Here is a 19,558-nt window from a genome sequence, read left to right as displayed (position 1 = left end):
CCTACAATATCAGCCAGGATATTTCTGATGGTCCCCAATTAGTGTTTGCTCTAGACCAGCTTCCATTGCTGTGGCATGTCTGCAAAGCCCTGGGATCCTGGAGGCTTCCTCTGATACCACCCCCAACCCAAACCCACTCCCCAGGTCATCCGTGCTACCAGTTTGTGAACAAACACCAAGACCTCTCTGTGCGTTTACATATATTTTAACATGCCCCAGGGTCAAAAGGCACCACAAAGATACCCAACTGTTGTCCCCCGAAACAGATGAGTCAACACAGTTTATTGGAAGGTCTAGCTTTCCCATGCCACTTACATCCAGCAATAACTTTCCAAACCTTTTATAGCTATCTATAATATCTATCTGGATGGCTAGATAAATAGATTGATAGATCTCTGGCTAATATATATTAGGTATATATTAGATATCTATATCTACATCTATCTGTAACTGGCCCATTTCCAGTGCTCTGTTATATGGCATTGATCCATTTGGCAATTCCTGTACTAATCGCACTGTATTACTCTGTAACATTTTTAATCTAAAATAAAAGGAAGGCTGTACTAACCCATGTGCTTTGTGTGTCAATGCTGAACAAACATGGATCCCCACAGCGCAGAGCGTGAACCCAAGAAGCTTGCAGAAGGGCTGTGTCACACCTTTGAGTCTCCTCCTTCTCCTCCCACCAGGACCAGGGCCCGTGAGGGCTGAGCCGCAGCCGCTGCTGTGCAAGTTCTTCCCAGTCAACACCTGGCCTGGCCTCTCTCCTGGGAGCTCCCTTCCTGCTCTGCTGGGGCCTGCTGACAGTAACCCCGCTTCCAGGAGGGGTGCAGGGCCCGGGCATGCGGTTGGGTGCCCCGTCCCCACACCCCACACTGCCTGATCCCACTAATGAGCCTGCCTGGCATCTCCTGGCTGACACTTGAGAGCGGCTGAGCTTTGGCGAGCACTCAAGCAGCTCCTGTGTAGCTACGTTACAGACTGAAAGGAGTCCTGTTTTAATTTGGCTTTTCTTCCCCTATAACAAGCAAAGCTCACATTACAGATAAATTGCCCGGAAATTCCAATTTAATAAGGCATATGCATTTTTCAAGCCCAGAAGCACAGAAAACAACTCACACGCTGGTATTTTTACACCGAAAGGTTTATTAAAAAGACAGCTTTGAAAATGTCAGAAGTTTACGCAAAGAGCCAGGCCAGCTGGTCAAAAGGGCAGATCTGATGGCAGGGCCCACAGGCCGGGCAGCGGAGGAGCAGGTTGGCTGGAGGCCATGAGCTGTTCTCCCCTTTGGGGAGAAAGCTCTGAGGCTGGGGAGGGTGACCCCCACATTTGGGGTCATCCACCCAGCTCTTCATGGGACTGCGTGGACGCAGCGTCACCAGCACTGGGCACTTGGGAGTGCTCAGCAAACGCAGGGTCCACTGTCCTCTCTCTGTGGCTGGGATTCTGGTAGAAGCAGCAAGCTGGCACCAAGATCCAGGACACAGCCGTGCCTCCCAAGGCCTCCGATGGGAAGAGGCACCAAATAAAATAACAGAGAGAAACAAAATTGAAGGGCCCTGTGGAAACACAGATAGCACAGCAATGGATGCCTGATTGTTTGTTAAGGAAGAAAACAGTTCGATGCTGGCCTGTGAACCACTCCGCCCACCCCACCCCCCGGAATTGCTTTCATGGGGAATGTCACATGCACAGGCCTGACCCACTGTGCACTGCTGCTAGGGGACAGCTTCCAAGGTCACGCCCAGCCTTTAACTGCATATAACAACGTCTTACACAAGAGAAGAAGCAAACATGTTCATTGGGCTGCAAAACCCCAGCATCATAAGACCAAAACATGACAGTGAAACAAAGAGCATTGTTTCACTGCCAACAGGAAAAGCTCTAGTATTCCTGTTTTTATTTATATTCTAAACTCTGAGTTGAGGAATCAGAGAATAAATTGTGGTCTATTTAAATTTTTCATTATTTCAAATATGTTTAACCACCACAAACCACTCCTAGATCAAGGGTGAACTTGCTACCTAATAAGATAGGAAACAAATGTCACCTTTCTTTGCATTTTCTATTTCTGTGATTGTTGCAACTGAAAGAGAAAGGATGCACCGTAGTAACATTTACTAGGCAACCACCGTGTGCCAGGCATTCATCTTGGCCCTGGGGATGCAGAATAGCCAACACCTGGTCCTGGGCATAAGTAACACACTGCATCCTGGTTAAATCCATGCACTCCTGGAATCTGGCACACCTGTCCTGAATTCCAGCTTGGCCACTTCTTAGCTGTGCTGCTTTTGGCAAGTTGCTAAGCCTCTCTGAGTCTTGGTAACAGGAATGATACCAACTTTATTTGGTGGTTGTGAACCACAAAAATAAATGTGATGCTAAATTATTTAGCACAAAACCACAATAGGCAGGCAGGCGTTCATCCAACTCTACCTCTTCCTGACATCAAGCAGCTCAGAGAATGCCCTCGTTGGTTTGGCTCAGTGGATAGAGCATTGGCCTGCAGACCAAAGGGTCCTGGGTTCGATTCCAGTCAAGGGCACGTACTTCAGTTGCAGGCTCCTCCCCAGCCCAGGCCCCGGTCAGGGCACATGCAAGAGGCAACCAAGGAATGTGTTTCTCTCACATCGATGTTTCTCTCTGTCTTTCCCTCTCCCACTTTCTCCAAAAATCAATGGAAAAATATCCTTGGGTGAGGAGTAAAAAAAAATGAGAGGAAGCTCAGAGAAGGCAGCAGACCCACAAGGGCCCCTATTACACTCTAACAGGCATTTTAATCTGTGCACGAACCTAGAAGAGAGAATCGCTAATTCTAACTGGGGATCTCATACACTTGACCAGGAGGAGACGTTTCAGCTGGGTCCTAGAAGGTAGGGGTTTGCAGGTAGACCTATAAAATGGCTGTCAAAATGAAAGACAGGCCCGGCCATGTGGCTCAGTGGTTGAGCATCAACCTATGAACCAGGAGATCACAGTTTGATTCCTTGCCAGGGCACATGCCCAGGTTGTGGGCTCGATCCCCAGTAGGGGGCGTGCAGGAGGCAGCCCATCAATGATTGTCTCATCATTGATGTTTCCATCTCTCTCTCTCCCTCTCCTTTCCTCTCTGAAATCAATAAAAAATGTATATTTATTTTTAAAAACTGGGCTTGGACTCAGGAGAGGGGCTGTGAACTTTGCCTCTCTGGGAGATGGGCAGATAAGGGACCCCTCCTCACAGACTTGTCATGATACTTAGCATGGAGCAGGCCCAAAGCTGAGCCATTACCTTCTGAGTGAACATTGTAACTGTAATGATATTTTGGGGTTTGTGTTAAGATTAGGATTATCTGGCACTCAGCACTCTGAAAACTTCTTGAATCTATCTGGAATGTAATCCAATGCTGTTTGGACTTTTTCAGGTATTCTGTCTACAAGGATCCAGCAGGCTGGCTTAACATTAACTCCATCAACGGGACTGTGGACACCACCGCCGTGCTGGACCGCGAGTCCCCATTCGTCCACAACAGCGTCTACACTGCCCTCTTCCTGGCCATCGACAGTGGTGAGCAAGTTTTTAAATGCCATCAAATCTATACTTTTCAGTTGTAAATATATTTTTAATTTATTCTGATATGCCTGGAGGTATTTTTAGGAAGAATATCAGTATGAGGGCGAGGAAAGCTAATGTTGAAGCACACAGTGAGCCAAGTCCTGGGGTTCTCAGGTCTTTGTCGCATTAGAGGTCGGAGCAGAGAGCTCACTGGGCTCCAACTCAGGCCGGCACCGAGGTGAGGGAGCCACGTTGATGTCTTTTGTCTTGGGACTTTTACTTAATGCAGGTGGAAGTCCCAGATGACACCCAACCCTGGTGACTGCATTGTGCCCGCAGTATACCCTCCGCTAGCTTCATACTCACAAAACAATTGCTGTTCATTCAAAAGCTAGCAGTCGGCATCCATAGGCTAGACCTCACTCTAGAACAGCCGTGGGCAAACTACGGCCCGCTGGCCGGATCCGGCCCGTTTGAAATGAATAAAACTAAAAAAAAAAAGACCGTACCCTTTTATGGAATGATGTTTACTTTGAATTTATATTAGTTCACACAAACACTCCATCCATGCTTTTGTTCCGGCCCTCCGGTCCAGTTTAAGAACCCATTGTGGCCCTCGAGTCAAAAAGTTTGCCCACCCCTGCTCTAGAATGATGCTGGGCGCGTGGCAGTGAACAAACAAAAATGACTCTCCCGATGCAGCTGGCACGATTTTGGAGAAAGGAAGAAAACTGAGTAAAATTCGTAATCCTTTTTTTAAAAAAAAATGGAAAGCATACTACTTATGTATGAAACAGGGAAATCGGGAAATGAGATAACAGATGACGGGTGCTATCTTTTTAACGGGGCAGCCCCAGAGAGCCTTGCTGAATAAGTGACAACATGAATGAAGCAAACACTGGAGCAGAGAGAGTGGGTGATTCATGAAGGGAGGGGGGCAGGTCAGGTAGGTGTGCAGCCCCCATACCTCCTCGGCTTCCACTTGGGTGGAATGGGCCACCACTGCCAAGTTCTGAGTAGCGTTCAAATACCATGACCATTCCATTGCTGTGTTGAGACCAGCTGTGGGGGACACGGGCAGGAGTAGGGAGACCTCATAGGAAACTGATGGTAATTTAGGTAAGATGGTGGGGTGATAGGGGAGGGCATGAAAAAGGATCAGATCATGAGGATGCTCTGTATATTTCAGACACAGAACTAATGGGATTTGTTATTGGCTGAGATGGGGGATCAGAGTTGTTTTGGGGATATGTTAAGCCGAGCTGTCTATTGTGTCAAACACACATGAAAGTCTGCTCTCCCTATTATTCCTAAAAGCCAGGTGTTCGAAGCTGAAAATTCAGTATGAGACCTACATATCAAAGGGATTACTTGTAAGGCTCTCCGTATGTAGCCCTCATTATGCTCAGCAACGGTGAACTGAGAATTCTCAGAGCCCATCCTCCAGGCTGGGTACTCACACACAAACCAAGGCGGGGAGCACGCGTCTAGGAAGCAAGGCGTCGTTGTGACACACAATAGGCAGAGGCGGCTTCAAGATGAAGTCGGCCTTGAGTCTGGGCTTGGGTAAGTGGCAGGTCGGGACGTGGAGCCGCCTGAGCACGCAGAGCAGAGGAGGCAAAACTAGAAGGGAGTCCGGCATGGGAGGCAAGCGGCAGGAAGGGAAGAGTTGTATCCACTGCGAGTGAATATGTAGAAATTTAGTCGTATATATGCGGGTAAGTCATGCCTTCAAAGCATCTCAAACTCCAGCCAAGTCATTAGATGGAGCAAACAGGTCCCACCGGTTCCTGAGGAGGAAACTGCCATGATGAAGCAGCACCTGGACCGGCATCCACGGGGAGCTGGACCTGTGCTTGGTCCTGGAGGCTCAAAGATGAACAACACGTGGTCCTTGTGCTCAGTGAAATCATGAGTTATTTGGGGAATAGTTAACAACAGATGGCGATAGGAGTCAGGCTGTTCTGATGGAACCAAATCCAGAGGAGCCCCTCGCCCAGCCTCGGGGCAGTCGAGGGAGTTTCTTGGAGGGGACCTCTAAGCAGAGTGGTAAAGGGTAAGTGAGATATATTCCTAGAAGTGGGATCACAGGGTCAAGTGGGAGTTCCATTTTCAGTTTTTTGAGGAAACTCCATACTGTCTTCCATAGTGGCTGCACCAGTCTGCATTCCCACCAGCAGTGCACAAATGTTCCTTTTTCTCCACATCCTCTCCAGCACGAACAATAATAGAAACAGAGGCAGAGCTGCCTCAAACAGATTGTCAAACTGCAGCAGGAAAGCCGGGGAGGGTTGCGGGGCAGGAGGTAGGGGGGTAAGAGATCAACTAAAGGACTTGTATGCATGCATATAAGCATAACCAGTGGACATAAGACATTGGGGGATAGGGGAGGCTAGGGGACTGTCTAGGGCGGGGGGATAAAATGGACACATATGTAATACCCTTTGTAATACTTTAAGCAATAAAAAAAAAAAAAAAAAAAAAGAGTAAGTGAGAAAGGATGAGTCATTCTAATAGAAGCCTGAAAGGACATGGGGATGTGGGTCAGCACTGAACCTGGCACAGGTTCCATATGTGCAAACACAAGGGCGGAGGAGCAGGTGGGCCCCTGACTGTTCTAAGGTTGGAACTAGGGCCCGCGTTAAATGCCGAGCTCCTACCACAATGCCTGGCTTAGAGCAGGTGCTCGCATAGCTAACAGGTCATGAAATGGGCCTTGAAATGCCCCGTGTGCTATGCCAAGGAGTTTGGCTTACGTTGCTTACTTGCCATCAGAAGAAACTTTGTGGATGGGATCTTGTAAAAGTGGATTATATGGGTATATTCCGATGTTGAAAATTCTTCAAGCTGTGCATTTATGGAAACATGAACATTTCTATTTCAATAAAAACTTAACGGCCCAGCCAGTGTGGCTCAGTGGTTGAGCGTTGACCTATGAACCAGGATACCCGGTTGATACCCGGTCACTTGATACCTGGTCGGGGCATATGTCCAGGATGTGAGCTTGATCCCCAGTGTGAGGCATACAGGAGGCAGCTGATCAATGGTTCTCTCTCATCATTGATATTTCTCTCTCTCTCTCTCTTTCTCTCTCTCTCTCTCTCTCTCTCTTTTTCTCTCTCTTTCTCTCTCCTCTTCCTTCATCTCTGAAATCAATAAAAATATTTTTTTTAAAAAACTTAACCAAAAAAAATGACTTTACACAGAGCATGTACCTGGTCCACTGTGCCTTCCCCAGGAAGGCTGTAACCATTCACAGATTCCCTAAGTTCCAGTTTACCCTAGAGGTAGACTCTCCGCATCTCATCATTCTCAGGAAGGACAATCCTCAGCTGCTGCTGGGCCAGAGAGGTGCAGAGAGAACAGAGCAAAGCCTACACTCTGCTCTCCCTCAGGGAAGAAGGGCACATCAGAACTTATAAACAGCTCTACTTACTCCGTTCAGAACAACTATAGAGCTTTCTCCCAGGTCCCTCTTAGAGGCTAGAACAGCCGTGGGCAAACTACGGCCGGTTTGAAATGAATAAAACTATTGAAAAAAAGACCGTACCCTTTTATGTAATGATGTTTACTTTGAATTTATATTAGTTCACACAAACACTCCATCCATGCTTTTGTTCCGGCCCTCTGGTCCAGTTTAAGAACCCATTGTGGCCCTCGAGTCAAAAAGTTTGCCCACCCCTGTGCTAGAAACTGTGATCAGGACGGTGAATGCAGAAAGGCAGTTGGAAGCAGGGCTGACAACCTTTCTGAGGTTAAGAGAAATAAAAAGCCCTTTAGACCTTGGGGCCCCAAAGCTAGCCTAGATAGATCTAGAATCACCCTTCATAATAATATTGGTAATGCCCGGGTTCTAGAGGATTTGGGGTGGAAAAGACACTTTAGCCCCTCCCTGCGGGCAGAAGCTAAATTGCAACCCACAGGGTGCTCAAGGATGTACAAGGCATTTTTCGTAAACTGTTATCAGTTTTAATGAGCTGCAAATTGCCTAACAACATTGTTTCATTATAACAGAAATGCTTTTTGTTTTGCTAAAGCAGGACTGGCTATATAGTTAAATGATTGGAAGAGTAAAGCCTTTAATCCTATAGATTAATAAGGTATGACCTTTAATGCTGGCAAGCATTTTATCTTTAGAGATGAATATCATCATTTACCTTCTTGGTCCAGATTTTCTGAAAAGGTTAAGATAGTGCCGCAGAGTACGGGAATGCTTTTATTAAAGGCTTCAGTGGACACAGAACTGCTGGCCTATCTTTAAAGGAAGGGAGGTGGGGGGCAGATAATAACTGTTAAGGAAAATACCGCGATGGAAAGAGAACATTCAGGAATGGAATAAGATGGAATGGCTTTGTGGATGCTGATGAGGACAAAGCAGCAGCAATTAGCACTGGGCAAGTCCCGGTGTGATTACCACCCCGCTCAGGTAATCGCCAGAAAGGTCAAATGTTAGTCTCACTGTCTTGTAGGAGCTGCAAACTGTCGAAAGCAATTTCTCCTAAGATTCTGGAATCCCACTGGGGTGGCGGGGGCAGGACAGGCAGAGCAGGCTGCGACTTCCTGGCTCAGTGCCTTTTGCTCAGGCTTCTATTAGGCTCGTCTTCCTGCCCCTTTTCACCTACAACCTCATCTTTCACTCCTCCTGGTCTGAAACTGCACAGGGTTCAGCGTTCCACGATTACTACGGAACGTCTCGTATGCCCTCAGAGAAGGTCTGAATTGTGACTCCAAACTCCAAAGACAATATTGGGCCTCAGATAAGGCCAAAGGCCCTTTCTCCCGGCACCCGTGCTATCAAAGTTTAAAAGAAAAAGGAAAAATATATATATGTTTTAGTTCTTCCCACGGCTTTAGTTCTTCCCATATAAAATGCTTTAAACTAGAAAGCTCGTTCTCTCTAGAGTCCATATTAAGTCTTTACATCATTCTCAAAAGTGTTGCATTCCTCATCTATTTTCATTTGAAAGAATAAGGGAATGATAGCAACAGAAGCAGCCCAGTTATCGCTATGTTCTGCAGCATGTTTTCATGACTTAGCAACTTGTATCAAGCAGGCTTGAGTCTGTCAGTGAAGAATGCAATGTGGGTTCCCGAGAAGACACAGACAGAGAACGAAGCCTAACAGCTGTGAAACTCAAGTGGAACAGACCCCGATAATGACTTTTCATGGGCTCAGATCTATCATGTCCCCACCTGTCTTCTCCTCAGCCCCTATATGATCGATGTTCCCATCACACCAGCTGAGTCAAAATTGAAATATTGTGCAAAGTACATTTAGATTGATTAAAAGACACGAGTGTTACCCAGTCCCATCTGAAAATGACTACTGAGCTACTGAATAACAATGGCCCCCGAACTGAGGACACCGGGGGATGTGAGCTTTAGAAAGAGGCCTCAATTTATGGTCTTTCTCTTTTCGTAGCTCAACCAAGCTCTAGGCCGCATGGAGGATGTACTGAGATTATTTAAATTAATTCTACTTAAAAGATGCTAGTTTGGATAAAACCAAGCCATCAGTTATGATGGCAACCCAATTAAGCCCATTTAGCACCCCTTATCTCAGCTGTTATAGTAATTGAGGAAGAAAAATAAATTGAAGACTCGGCCATCATTCCTTGTTACTTCAAGTACCAGTAAAATATCAATCACGTTGAAAATACTAGCTACAATTCTGGCACCGACAAAACAGCCCAATTAAAGAACTGGTGGCAGAGATTGGGATCAGAGCTACCTGCAAACTGCACGTGCAGCCATAGAGAGCGGTCCGGTGTGTGACCTGTGCCCTCTCAGCCTCAGTTTCCCCACCTGCCCTGCTGGGTTGTTGTAAGGACTGGAAATGATGAATACAAAATTACTGGTGCCTAGTAAACACCTAATAAATATTTAAATCGGCTGACTTGAACTTATGAACTTTCTAAATACATTAGCACAGGATCATCAGTATGCAAGGCGAACTGTGAAATGCCATCCGATGACCACCCTGTTGGTGGCCTGAGCATTTTTCTAGGGAAGAAATGGGCTGGAGTCCTTCACTCAGAGTCAGGCTCTGTATCAGAGAATTCGCCAGGAAATGCCACCTTGGACACTGGCATCAACTCATGGGACTTGCCTGTCTTTAGGGGGAGATTCATCCAACTTGCATCTGCCTACCAGCAGGACCTTTCCACACTGACCAGCCAAGCCAACCATCTTAAACAGACTGTTCTCAGACCTCCATTGGGAAAGGAAACTGATTTGAGCATTAAAATGCTTTCTGCAGTGCCCATCTATGCCAGCTCAACTCCTGCTGCCAAGGTGTCTCTTAGCTGGCCCTCCTCTGTGTCCCTTATTCCCCAGTTCAGCTAATAGCATCACCAGCTGCACAGTCCCCAAGCTGGGACCCAATCACCTGCCTACCCATCACCCCCAGTCCAATTCTGGCTGTCAGTCCAACCTCCTGAATCCAGCACACACACTCCCTACCCCCCAGCTCCACTCCGACTGCCCTCACCTCAGCCCTCATTGTCAGTTCCCATTACTGCCCTGGCATCCCAGCCTGTCTTCCTGTGTCCTCTCTCCTCACTCAAGTCCACGCCTTTCCGTGCCTCCAGCATCCTCTGCTTTTATCAAAGCCATTCTCCAGCTTAAAAGTCTTTGAACTTCTTCCCACAAAATAGCCACACTGTTTCCTCCTCTTGGAACAGCTCTCTCTCTCTCTCTCCGCAGAGCATTCTCACTTCCAACACACTCAAATGCCATCTTTTCATGGAGCCTCTGATCTGTCCCCAGGCAGTCAATTACTCCATGCCACAAGCCCCCTGACAGTAATCCCCGTGTATCTTCCTGCACTTACAGTGCTGTTCCTCATCTGTTCATGTGTCTGTTCCGGCCATACTGTTAGCGTTTCAGGAGCAGGCACCCTGTGCCATTGATTTTTCTGCACATCCACCCAGCCACAGAATAGAGTCCCAGTGAGTAATTTTTGACTGAATGACTAAAAGGGAACTGCCAGGTTTAACCTGGCCTCCAAACCAGCTCTTCCCCTATTGTTTTCCTTTTCTCTAAAGTTGGCAAAACGGAAACAAGCCAAAACGTTGACTTTTTAAAACAGTGCATTATTTCAGATCATCGTCTCTTCTAAAGAAGTTTTTAACCCAATTATGTGGATAATTGCCTCAGTTCTACATCAAGTATTATAGCTGGAAACCTGGTATTATATTTTGCAAAGCTATTTTCTACCAGGTTTGTTGTTGTTATTGTTGTTGGTTTACAATTAATTTTTTTAACAAATAAAATGGAATTGGCAATATCTCTTTTTTTTAGAAATTTAGATTTCTACTTTTTTATTTTTATTTTTTTAATATTTTCTTTTTATTTCAGAGAGGAAGGGGAGGGAGAGATAGAAACATCAATGATGAGAATCACTGATCCTCTGCCTCCTGCATGCCCCCTACTGGGGATAGAGCCTGCAACCCAGGCATATGCCCTTGACCGGATTCGAACCCAGGACCCTTCAGTCCACAGACTCACATCCGCAGACCAACATTCTATCCACTAAGCCAAACCAGCTAGGGCGGCAATATCTTTATTAACAAAGCAATTCTAAAAAATGCTGTGCTTTTCTATCTGACTTATTTTGCTTAGCATGATACTCTCAAGATCCATCCATGTTGTCACAAATGACAGTATTTCATGTCATTGCTGAGTAGTAGGATAAGAACTATATGATTTCACTCAGATATGGGGTATAAAACAGAGAGCAGCAAACAAATGAAAGAACAAACAAACTCATAGACACAGACAGCAGTATCATGGTTACCAGAGGGGAAGGGGTCGGGGAGGTTGAAGAGGGAAAAGGGGGTCAAATGCATGGTGCTGGGAGGAGACTAGACTTTGGGTGGTGAGCACAGATGATGTAGTCTAGAATTGTACAATTGAAATTTATGTCAATTCGTTAACAAATGTCGCCGCAATAAATTTCATTTTTTAAAATGCTTATGCATTCCAAAGTAATGAGATTCTTGGTTTATGGGGCAAATGCCCAAAAATTTTATAAAATACTGATACTGAAAAGTCATAGTAAACAGAACATAGGGATGAACAAAACAGTACAAAGGACGACCTTACAGAGAAGAAACCTGGTCCAGGCTCCCTTTCAAGCCCAGGTGAAGATACGTTTAGAGCCCTGTTCTTTCGAAGTAAACGCTCCAGCATGATTTGCTCACAGCTGCTTGTGGAAGACCCGTCCAATGTACAGAAACACTGTGGGAACTCGGTGGGGAGGAGGTTGCCCCAGCCATGCTTCTTGGCCTACAAACAGCCTCCGCTCCCGCATTCCGACTGCCCTCGCCTCAGCCCTCATTGTCAGTCCCCATTAAAGTAGCTGCGTGCCCCGCCTTTGCTCAGGCGCCCCCACCTGAACTTTGCCTCCTCTTAATTCATCCCGTCTTCTGATTTTCCGCCCAGAATTTGGGCCTCCGTCTCCCTTGAGACACCAGATGAGGTCTCTGTGCTTGGCCCTGGCATGGACTCCCTGCTCTGAGCCCCAGTTGCACAGACCCCATGGCACACACAGTTCTCTTCTCCCCTAGATGAGACCGGGAGGCCTTGAATGTAGCACAGCCACTACTCTCCGAATAGAAGCACGGTGGAAATGGAAAACTTGGGGAATAGAAACACGGAGAACCGTCCTGATGCTTAGAGCCCGTGGAGCTCAGAAATGAGCTTCCTGTTTCTCTCCCTTCCCCCTCTCCCCTCTTGCATTTTATTTTTCACAGAGGCAGCCTCACTTTGCACACTGCTCCCCACATAACACCACCGATACTCGTGATTCCCAGGGAGAGACGTGCCGCAAGCCTCTAGGCCAGCGGTTCTCAACCTGTGGGTCGCGACCCCTTTGGCGGTCGAACGACCCTTTCACAGGGGTCGCCTAAGACCATCCTGTATATCAGATATTTACATTAAAATTCATAACAGTAGCAACATTACAGTTATGAAGTAGCAACGAAAATAATTTTATGGTTGGGTCACAACATGAGGAACTGTATTTAAAGGGCCAGAAGGTTGAGAACCACTGCTCTAGGCCCAGCTCAGGAAAGACTTGGGACTAGCGATTAGAAAAACCTGCTACCTTCCTGTAGTTCTCAGAGCTGGCTTCTGAAAGTTCTTGTGGAGATCCTGACACTCTCTACATCTGAGGCCAGGCCATCCAAGTGTGCAAGACCAGGGGCCCTGTTCTTCTATGGGGACTCTTGATGACATAGATGGCTTTGGAGTCTTATCTTTCTTGTCTGGGGATTGTAACATGTGAGAAGCTGGTCCCTTGTTTGCAGGTGTTTATAGCAGCATTGTTCATCATAGATAAAAAATAGCAATGACCCAAATGTCTATCACCTAGTGAACTGATAAACAAAGCATCATCTATTCTATTATTCAGCCACAAAAAGGAATCCAGCTATAGCATGGATGAACCTTAGAAATATAATGATAGGTGAAAGAAGCCAGAGACAAAGATCACATTTTATATACTTCCATTTATAGAAATTTCCAGAAAACACAAATCTATAGAGAGAAGAAAAAAAAGCAGATTAGTGATGCCTAGGGCTGGAAGTGGGTAAGGAGAGTGAGTACAAATGTGCCCAAGGTGGTTTTTTCGTGGGGGAAAGGGTGATAGAAATGTTCTAAAATTAGATAGTGGTGATTGTTGCACAGCTCTGTAAATTTACTCAATATGAATTAATTGTAAAAAACAAAAAGAGTAAGAGACAAGGAAGTAAAGTATAATTGGACAAAATATTTCTAAATCCCTGTGTAACTTTTGAGATTATATTTCTGTTTCTAATTAGTATAGTAATCATGGTTATTATAAAGAAAATTAAAAAGAGAGAAGTATTATTTGAATGTTAATTACCTGGAGAGATAAACACTATTTAGGCTTTGCTATATCTCTTTCTCATCTTTTTCTAATCACATATATTGTTTTGATTCGGATCACAGTGTTTTTCATTGTGTCTCTTACAAGATTTTTTTTTTCTTTCTGAGTAATGGAACCTATCAGAGAAATCTCAATGTTTTTTGGCTAAGTAGGAATCCTGTTTGGCCAGAATTCTGAATTAAATAAAATCCCTATATGATTTTTTCTCATCACAACCGCACTCACATCATCAAAGCTGGGAGACCCATGTACACACATGTTCTGTTGTACTGACTTCGGCTCTGTAGGTCTCCCCCAAAGACCAATATACTGCTCGTCATGTAAATAAGGGAAACATGGAAGGCTGCTTTTCACCGTCTCTCCCAATGCTTGACGCCCACCGCACATGCCACTGTAATAAAACGCTGTGCTCAGTAGTCTGGCTCCGATGGAGGGTCGTGTCATGATCCCCAATCATCCCTTTCACTTTCTGGGAAAGAGCACGTGGCGTGGGAAGACCGTGTCTTCAGGCCACAGGTCTCACGCCGGTGATACACCCACCTTCGCCTGGGACAAGTTACTTCATCTATCTGAGCCCCCATTTCCTCTTCCTGGAAATGAGGGGAAACTAGAAAGTAGGACCCCGAATGCTCAAAGCAGCCACTTCTCTGGCCTGCTTGGACTTTTCCTGCTCTGAAGAGTAGCGGGTGTTCAGTTTCTCTACATACATCCCCCCTTTTCGTTCGTTGTATGAGCCTGCTTCTCATAGAAGATGCACAGCTCTGCCCCCAATAAACCTGGAACGCAAAACCCAAGTGTAAAGTAGTGAGCCAACCAGACCAAGGGCATAGCCCGCTGTCAACAGGCCTGGTGCCCAGCTCGAGCTGCCAGCCTGGCCTCTCATGGGCAGTTATGCCAGCTCAGAGTCAAAGGTGCGAGTTAAATTGTCCGAGTTCGCTATCAAGAAGTGGGTCAGTTGGGTCCTGTCTCGGTCGTGCGATGTGCTGAGAGGCACTATAAGCCGTCCATGCTGAGCGGGGGCGACAGAGCCAGCAATGGGAGCATGAGGTGGCCAGTGCCGGGAAGACCCTGGCAGGCTGCCAACTCCATGAAGTCAGTGCCCCTCTTAAAGTCACAGTCCTCTGGATGGAAGGGACTCCATCATCCAGATCCATGGGAAAGCAATGGTGACCATTTCCCCCACGTCGTGCCAGTGTTTGGCAGCCTGAGCACTGGAAGCTCATGAATAATCCACCAACATTTGAAGGCTGGGGGTAGGGAGTTGTTGAATGGGCACAGAGTTCCAGTTGGGGGAGATGAAAAATTCATGAGATTGATGTGGTGATGTGAATGTACTTAATACCGCTGATATTTAAAAACATTTAGGGGGGGCCCTGGCTGGTTTGGCTCAGTGGATAAAGTGTCCGCCTGCGGACTGAAGGGTCCCGGGTTCGATTATGGTCAAGGCCACATGCCTGAGTTGCAGGCTCGGTCCCCGGTGGGAGGCCTGCAGGAGGCAGCCGGTCAATGATTGTCTCTCATCATTGATGTTTCTATCTCTCTCTCTCCTCTCCCTTCCTCTCTGAGGTCAATAAAAATATATATATTTTTAAAAACATTTAGGAAGGTAAATTTTGTTGTGTATATTTTACCAAAATTAAAAGTTCATAGATGCCCGGGCTGGTACGCTTAGTGGTTAGAGCAAGGGTGGGCAAATTTTTTGACTCGAGGGCCACAATGGGTTCTTAAACTGGACCAGAGGGCCGGAACAAAAGCATGGATGGAGTGTTTGTGTGAACTAATATAAATTCAAAGTAAACATCATTACATAAAAGGGTACGGTCTTTTTTTTCAATAGTTTTATTCATTTCAAACGGGCCGCGGCCCGTGGGCCGTAGTTTGCCCACAGCTGGGTTAGAGCATCTGCTGAAAGGGCTCAGGTTCGATTCCCAGTCAAGGGCATGTACCTGGGTTGTGGGTTCGCTCCCTGCCCCCGATCTGTCTCTCGCATATCGAGGTTTCCCTCCTCTGTTTATCTCTCTCTCCCTCTGCCTCCCTCCCTTCCCCTGTCTCTGAAAAGCAATGGAAAAAAATATCCTCAGGTGAGGATTAACCAAAAAATAGTAGCTCATATGGGAAAAAAATTTAAAATAATAATAATTTTAAACCCAAGTCATTGTTTAGGGACTTTAGTTTGCTTTCGTGGTTGAAATAAGAGCCTGAAGAATCTACCTACATCATTCTGACACAGAAAGGAAAGACTGGAGAAGGAGGCCTGAGACTCAACTGGTTAATCTGAGCCCATCCTAAACCTCCTTGGCCTCAGCCTCCGAACACCTAAGACAAAGATGTCGGGATCAGCTGCTCCGAACCAGCGTGGAGCCCACGGCTGCAATTCCGGTGTCGCTGGCCATTCTCCCCTCCCCCCAGCGTTAATGTAGGTGCATTTCTCTGAGGCAGGGCCATGACCGTCATCAGGGCCCCAAAAGGGAACCCAACTGCCGTTCAGTTTAAGAGCCACTGACAGGAAGGGTTCCTGCCTCAGGGCCCCCCCATCTTCTAACTCGGTGCAGCCTGAGCCCCTGCACACGCAGGCAGCCTCTCCGCGTGTTCGGAGGTTGGACGTCCTCTGACCCGTGCAGGAGACAGGGGAGATGAGCTGAAAGGTTCTAGTTCCATATCGCAGGAGTTTTCCTCAAACTGAGGCTTTTTTTCCTATTGAAATAGAAAATTGATGGAGGTGGGCACAATAGTATGCTTGGTTCTGATATTTGATTATGCAGAGAAGTCCCTTGGGGGTTGGGGTTGCTGGTGGAAAGGGGACGAGAAGGGATGGGGGATTTTTGCTGAGTGCAGAGAAATACCTAGAAGCTCCAGTATTGAGTTCCTGGGGCCCCCGAACTATTGGAGCAAAATGGCTTGTGAAGAATCATTATGGGGTTGTTGTTTTTTTTCGTTGTTTTTTTTTAATATATTTTATTGATTTTTTTACAAAGAGGAAGGGAGAGGGATAGAGAATTAGAAACATCGATGAGCTGCCTCCTGCACACTCCCTACTGGGGATGTTCGCACAACCAAGGTATATGCCCTTGACCGGAATCGAACCTGGGACCCTTGAGTCCGCAGGCTGATGCTCTATCCACTGAGCCAAACCGGTTAGGGCTATTTTTTTTTTCTTTATTGATTAAGATATTACATATGTGTCTTTATCCCCCTATTGCTCCCCCCACCCCACACCCCACTCAGGCCCTCACCTCCCTAGTGTCTGTGTCCATTGGTTATGCTTACATACATGCATATAAGTCCTTTGATAGATCTCCCCTTCTTCCCCCCACCCTCCCCTGCCTTCCCTCTGAAGTTTGATGGTCTGATTGATGCTTCTTTGTCTCTGGATCTGTTTTTGTTCATCAGTTTATATTGTTCATTATATTCCACAAATGAGTGAGATCATGTGATGTTTATCTTCTCTGACTGACTTATTTCATTTAGCATAATGCTCTCCAGGTTCATTCATGCTGTTGCAAATGGTAAGAGTTCCTTCCTTTTTACAGCCACATAGTATTCCATTGTGTAGATGTACCACAGTTTTTTAATCCACTCATCTGCTGATGGGCACTTAGGCTGTTTCCAAAACTTAGCTATGCTAAATTGTGCTGCTATGAACATAGGAGTGCATATATCGTCTCTGATTGGTGTTTCTAGTTTCTTGAGATATATTCCTAGAAGTGGGATCAGTGGGTCAAATGGGAGTTCCATTTTTTGAGGAAACTCCATACTGTTCTCCACAGTGACTGCACCAGTCTGCATTCCCACCAGCAATGCACAAGGATTCCTTTTTCTCTGCATCCTGGCAAGCACTTGTCATTTGTTGATTTGTTGATGATAGCTATTCTGACAGGTGTAAGATGGTACCTCATTGTCGTTTTGATTTGCATCTCTCATATGATTAGTGACTTTGAGCATGTTTTCATATGTCTCTTGGCCTTCTTTCGAAAAGTATCTATTTAGGTCTGTTGCCCATTTTTTGATTGGATTCTTTATCTTCTTTTTGTTAAGTTGTATGAATTCCCTGTAAATGTTTGGTACTGGCACAAGAACAGACATATTGACCAATGGAATAGAATAGAGAACCCAGAAATTGACCCAAACAACTATGCTCAATTAATATTTGACAAGGAGGCAAGAGCATACAATGGAGTCAAGACAGTCTCTTCAATAAATGGTGCTGGGAAATTGAAAAAAAAAATCTACATGCAAAAAAATGAAACTAGAACACCAACTTACACCAAACACAAAAATAAACTCAAAATGGATAAAGGACTTAAACGTAAGACGGGAAACCATAAAAATCTTACAGGTATCCACAGGCAGCAAAATCTCAGACATATGCCGAAGCAATATCTTCACTGATACAGCTCCTAGGGCAATGAAAACTAAAGAGGAAATAAACAAATGGGACTACATCAAAATAAAAAGCTTCTGCACAGCAAAAGAAACCATCACCAAAACAACAAGAAAGCCCACTGCATGGGAGAACATATTTGCCAATTTTATCTGATAAGGGTGAAGAATCATTATGTTTTTAATCACATTTGAATTTTGGACGGTGGTTTTCCTCCCTCCTGTGCATATAAGCTGGGAGAGGCTCTTTCCCTGGGGATTTTGGGAACCCTCTTGTTACCTTATCAATGAAAAAAGCAAGTTCATTTTATTTGACTTCAGAAAAAGACATCATCAGGCTGGCCTGGGAATAACGCATGCGGAATTGAAGACGGTAGTATACTAGTAATTAAGTTCACAAAAGGCCCATTCTTATGGCCATATTTCAGATACTCATAATGCCTTCTCATCCATTCTACCAAGTGACTCCATAATATATTCAGAGTGGAGAAAAATACAGTGGATTCCTCTTCAATGAGTTCAGTAAAAAGAAAAAAATAATTTTTCAATAAAGAAATTCAACCAAATGACTAAAGCTGACACTGGGTAACCAAGTTCAAAGTCATGATACATTTCCTTTGAGTTCTTGCTCTAACAAAAGTTGATGATATGCCGCCATTAGAAATAGCCATCCTTCTGATAATTAATTACATTTGTGTTCCTATCTTAGAGACACTTATTTGCATGTTTGCTCTGGAACTGTCTTCGGGTGTTGATATATGTAAGGTTCCACCAGCCCCCCTAAACAGTATCTGTTCTCGCTGCTCCACAGTGAGCTTCCTTCGAGCTGGTTTCTTCCCCACTAATGGAAACCTCTCCCCAAAAGTCACCAGCAACGTGCTCCTTGCAAGATCCCATTGCTTCTCTTTACTCCTTATCCTTTTCGGCATCATAACCCATTGCCTCATCTTCCAGTTCATCTCCCCCGTCTCCTGCAAACTATCATCTGCTCTTTGAACTTGGGGCGTTCCGTCTATACCCCTCCCTCATTCTGCACTTCCACCTAATTTGCTAGAAAGGTTTCAAAAGTATCTGTGTTGACAATGCCCCCGTTGCCAACCCAGCCCTGGCATTTCTCCTAAGCTCTGTGCACCTGTACATGGTTGCACTGAATACAGGGTTTATTCACACCATCAAATCTGAACTGTCTTTCATTCAACCCCCCGCCCCCACTACCTTCCACGCTTCTTCTGGCGCCTCACCTGAGAGCCTGGTCACCAAGAAGAGACATTTCTTTCCTGCTCAAACCACCCACGTCATGACGCAATCCATTGCTGGGCTCCAGTGTCCAACATCTCCTGTCAGTGCCACTGTGCGTTTCTAAAAATAAGTCAGTCAGCTTGTTTCGCTGCCTTTCTGAAGACCCTCCAGTGGAATTGTCATGACAGTCAAGGCCCCCATGTCCTATGGGACATCTCCAGCCTCATCCCCTTGCCATGCTCGCGGACAGCAGGGGACAGCCATGATGTCTGACGACCTTGCCTGTATCCACACAGGCCAGGAGCGAAGGTTGAGCCGCAGCCAATTTGAGTGTCAGCAGAATGCCTCGTGATCGTCCCAGAACTGTGGGCATGGGAGGCCTGTGAGGAGCTGCTCTAGTCCACTTCTCACTTGCCTTCCGAAGTCCCCTGGGAGGCTGTCACAAGACAGTGTCTCATCATCTTCCGGGTTCTGATGAGGGGCGAGGCTT

At 45.9% G+C, this 19,558-nt stretch overlaps 1 protein-coding gene across 1 annotated transcript in view; it reads left to right on the top strand.

Annotated features, from left to right (window-relative positions):
* CDH13 (cadherin 13) overlaps positions 1-19,558 on the top strand; it is a 1,028,720-nt gene that overhangs the window by 995,449 nt on the left and 13,713 nt on the right. Inside the window, exon 11 of the mRNA XM_036346357.1 lies at positions 3,406-3,548. Coding sequence (XP_036202250.1) covers positions 3,406-3,548 — 143 coding nt within the window. The remainder of the gene's footprint in view (positions 1-3,405; positions 3,549-19,558) is intronic.

This window comes from Myotis myotis, unplaced genomic scaffold, assembly GCF_014108235.1.
Source record: "Myotis myotis isolate mMyoMyo1 unplaced genomic scaffold, mMyoMyo1.p scaffold_m19_p_19, whole genome shotgun sequence".
Classification (NCBI taxonomy): domain Eukaryota; kingdom Metazoa; phylum Chordata; class Mammalia; order Chiroptera; family Vespertilionidae; genus Myotis; species Myotis myotis.
This window is presented reverse-complemented; position numbering and strand designations above follow the sequence as displayed.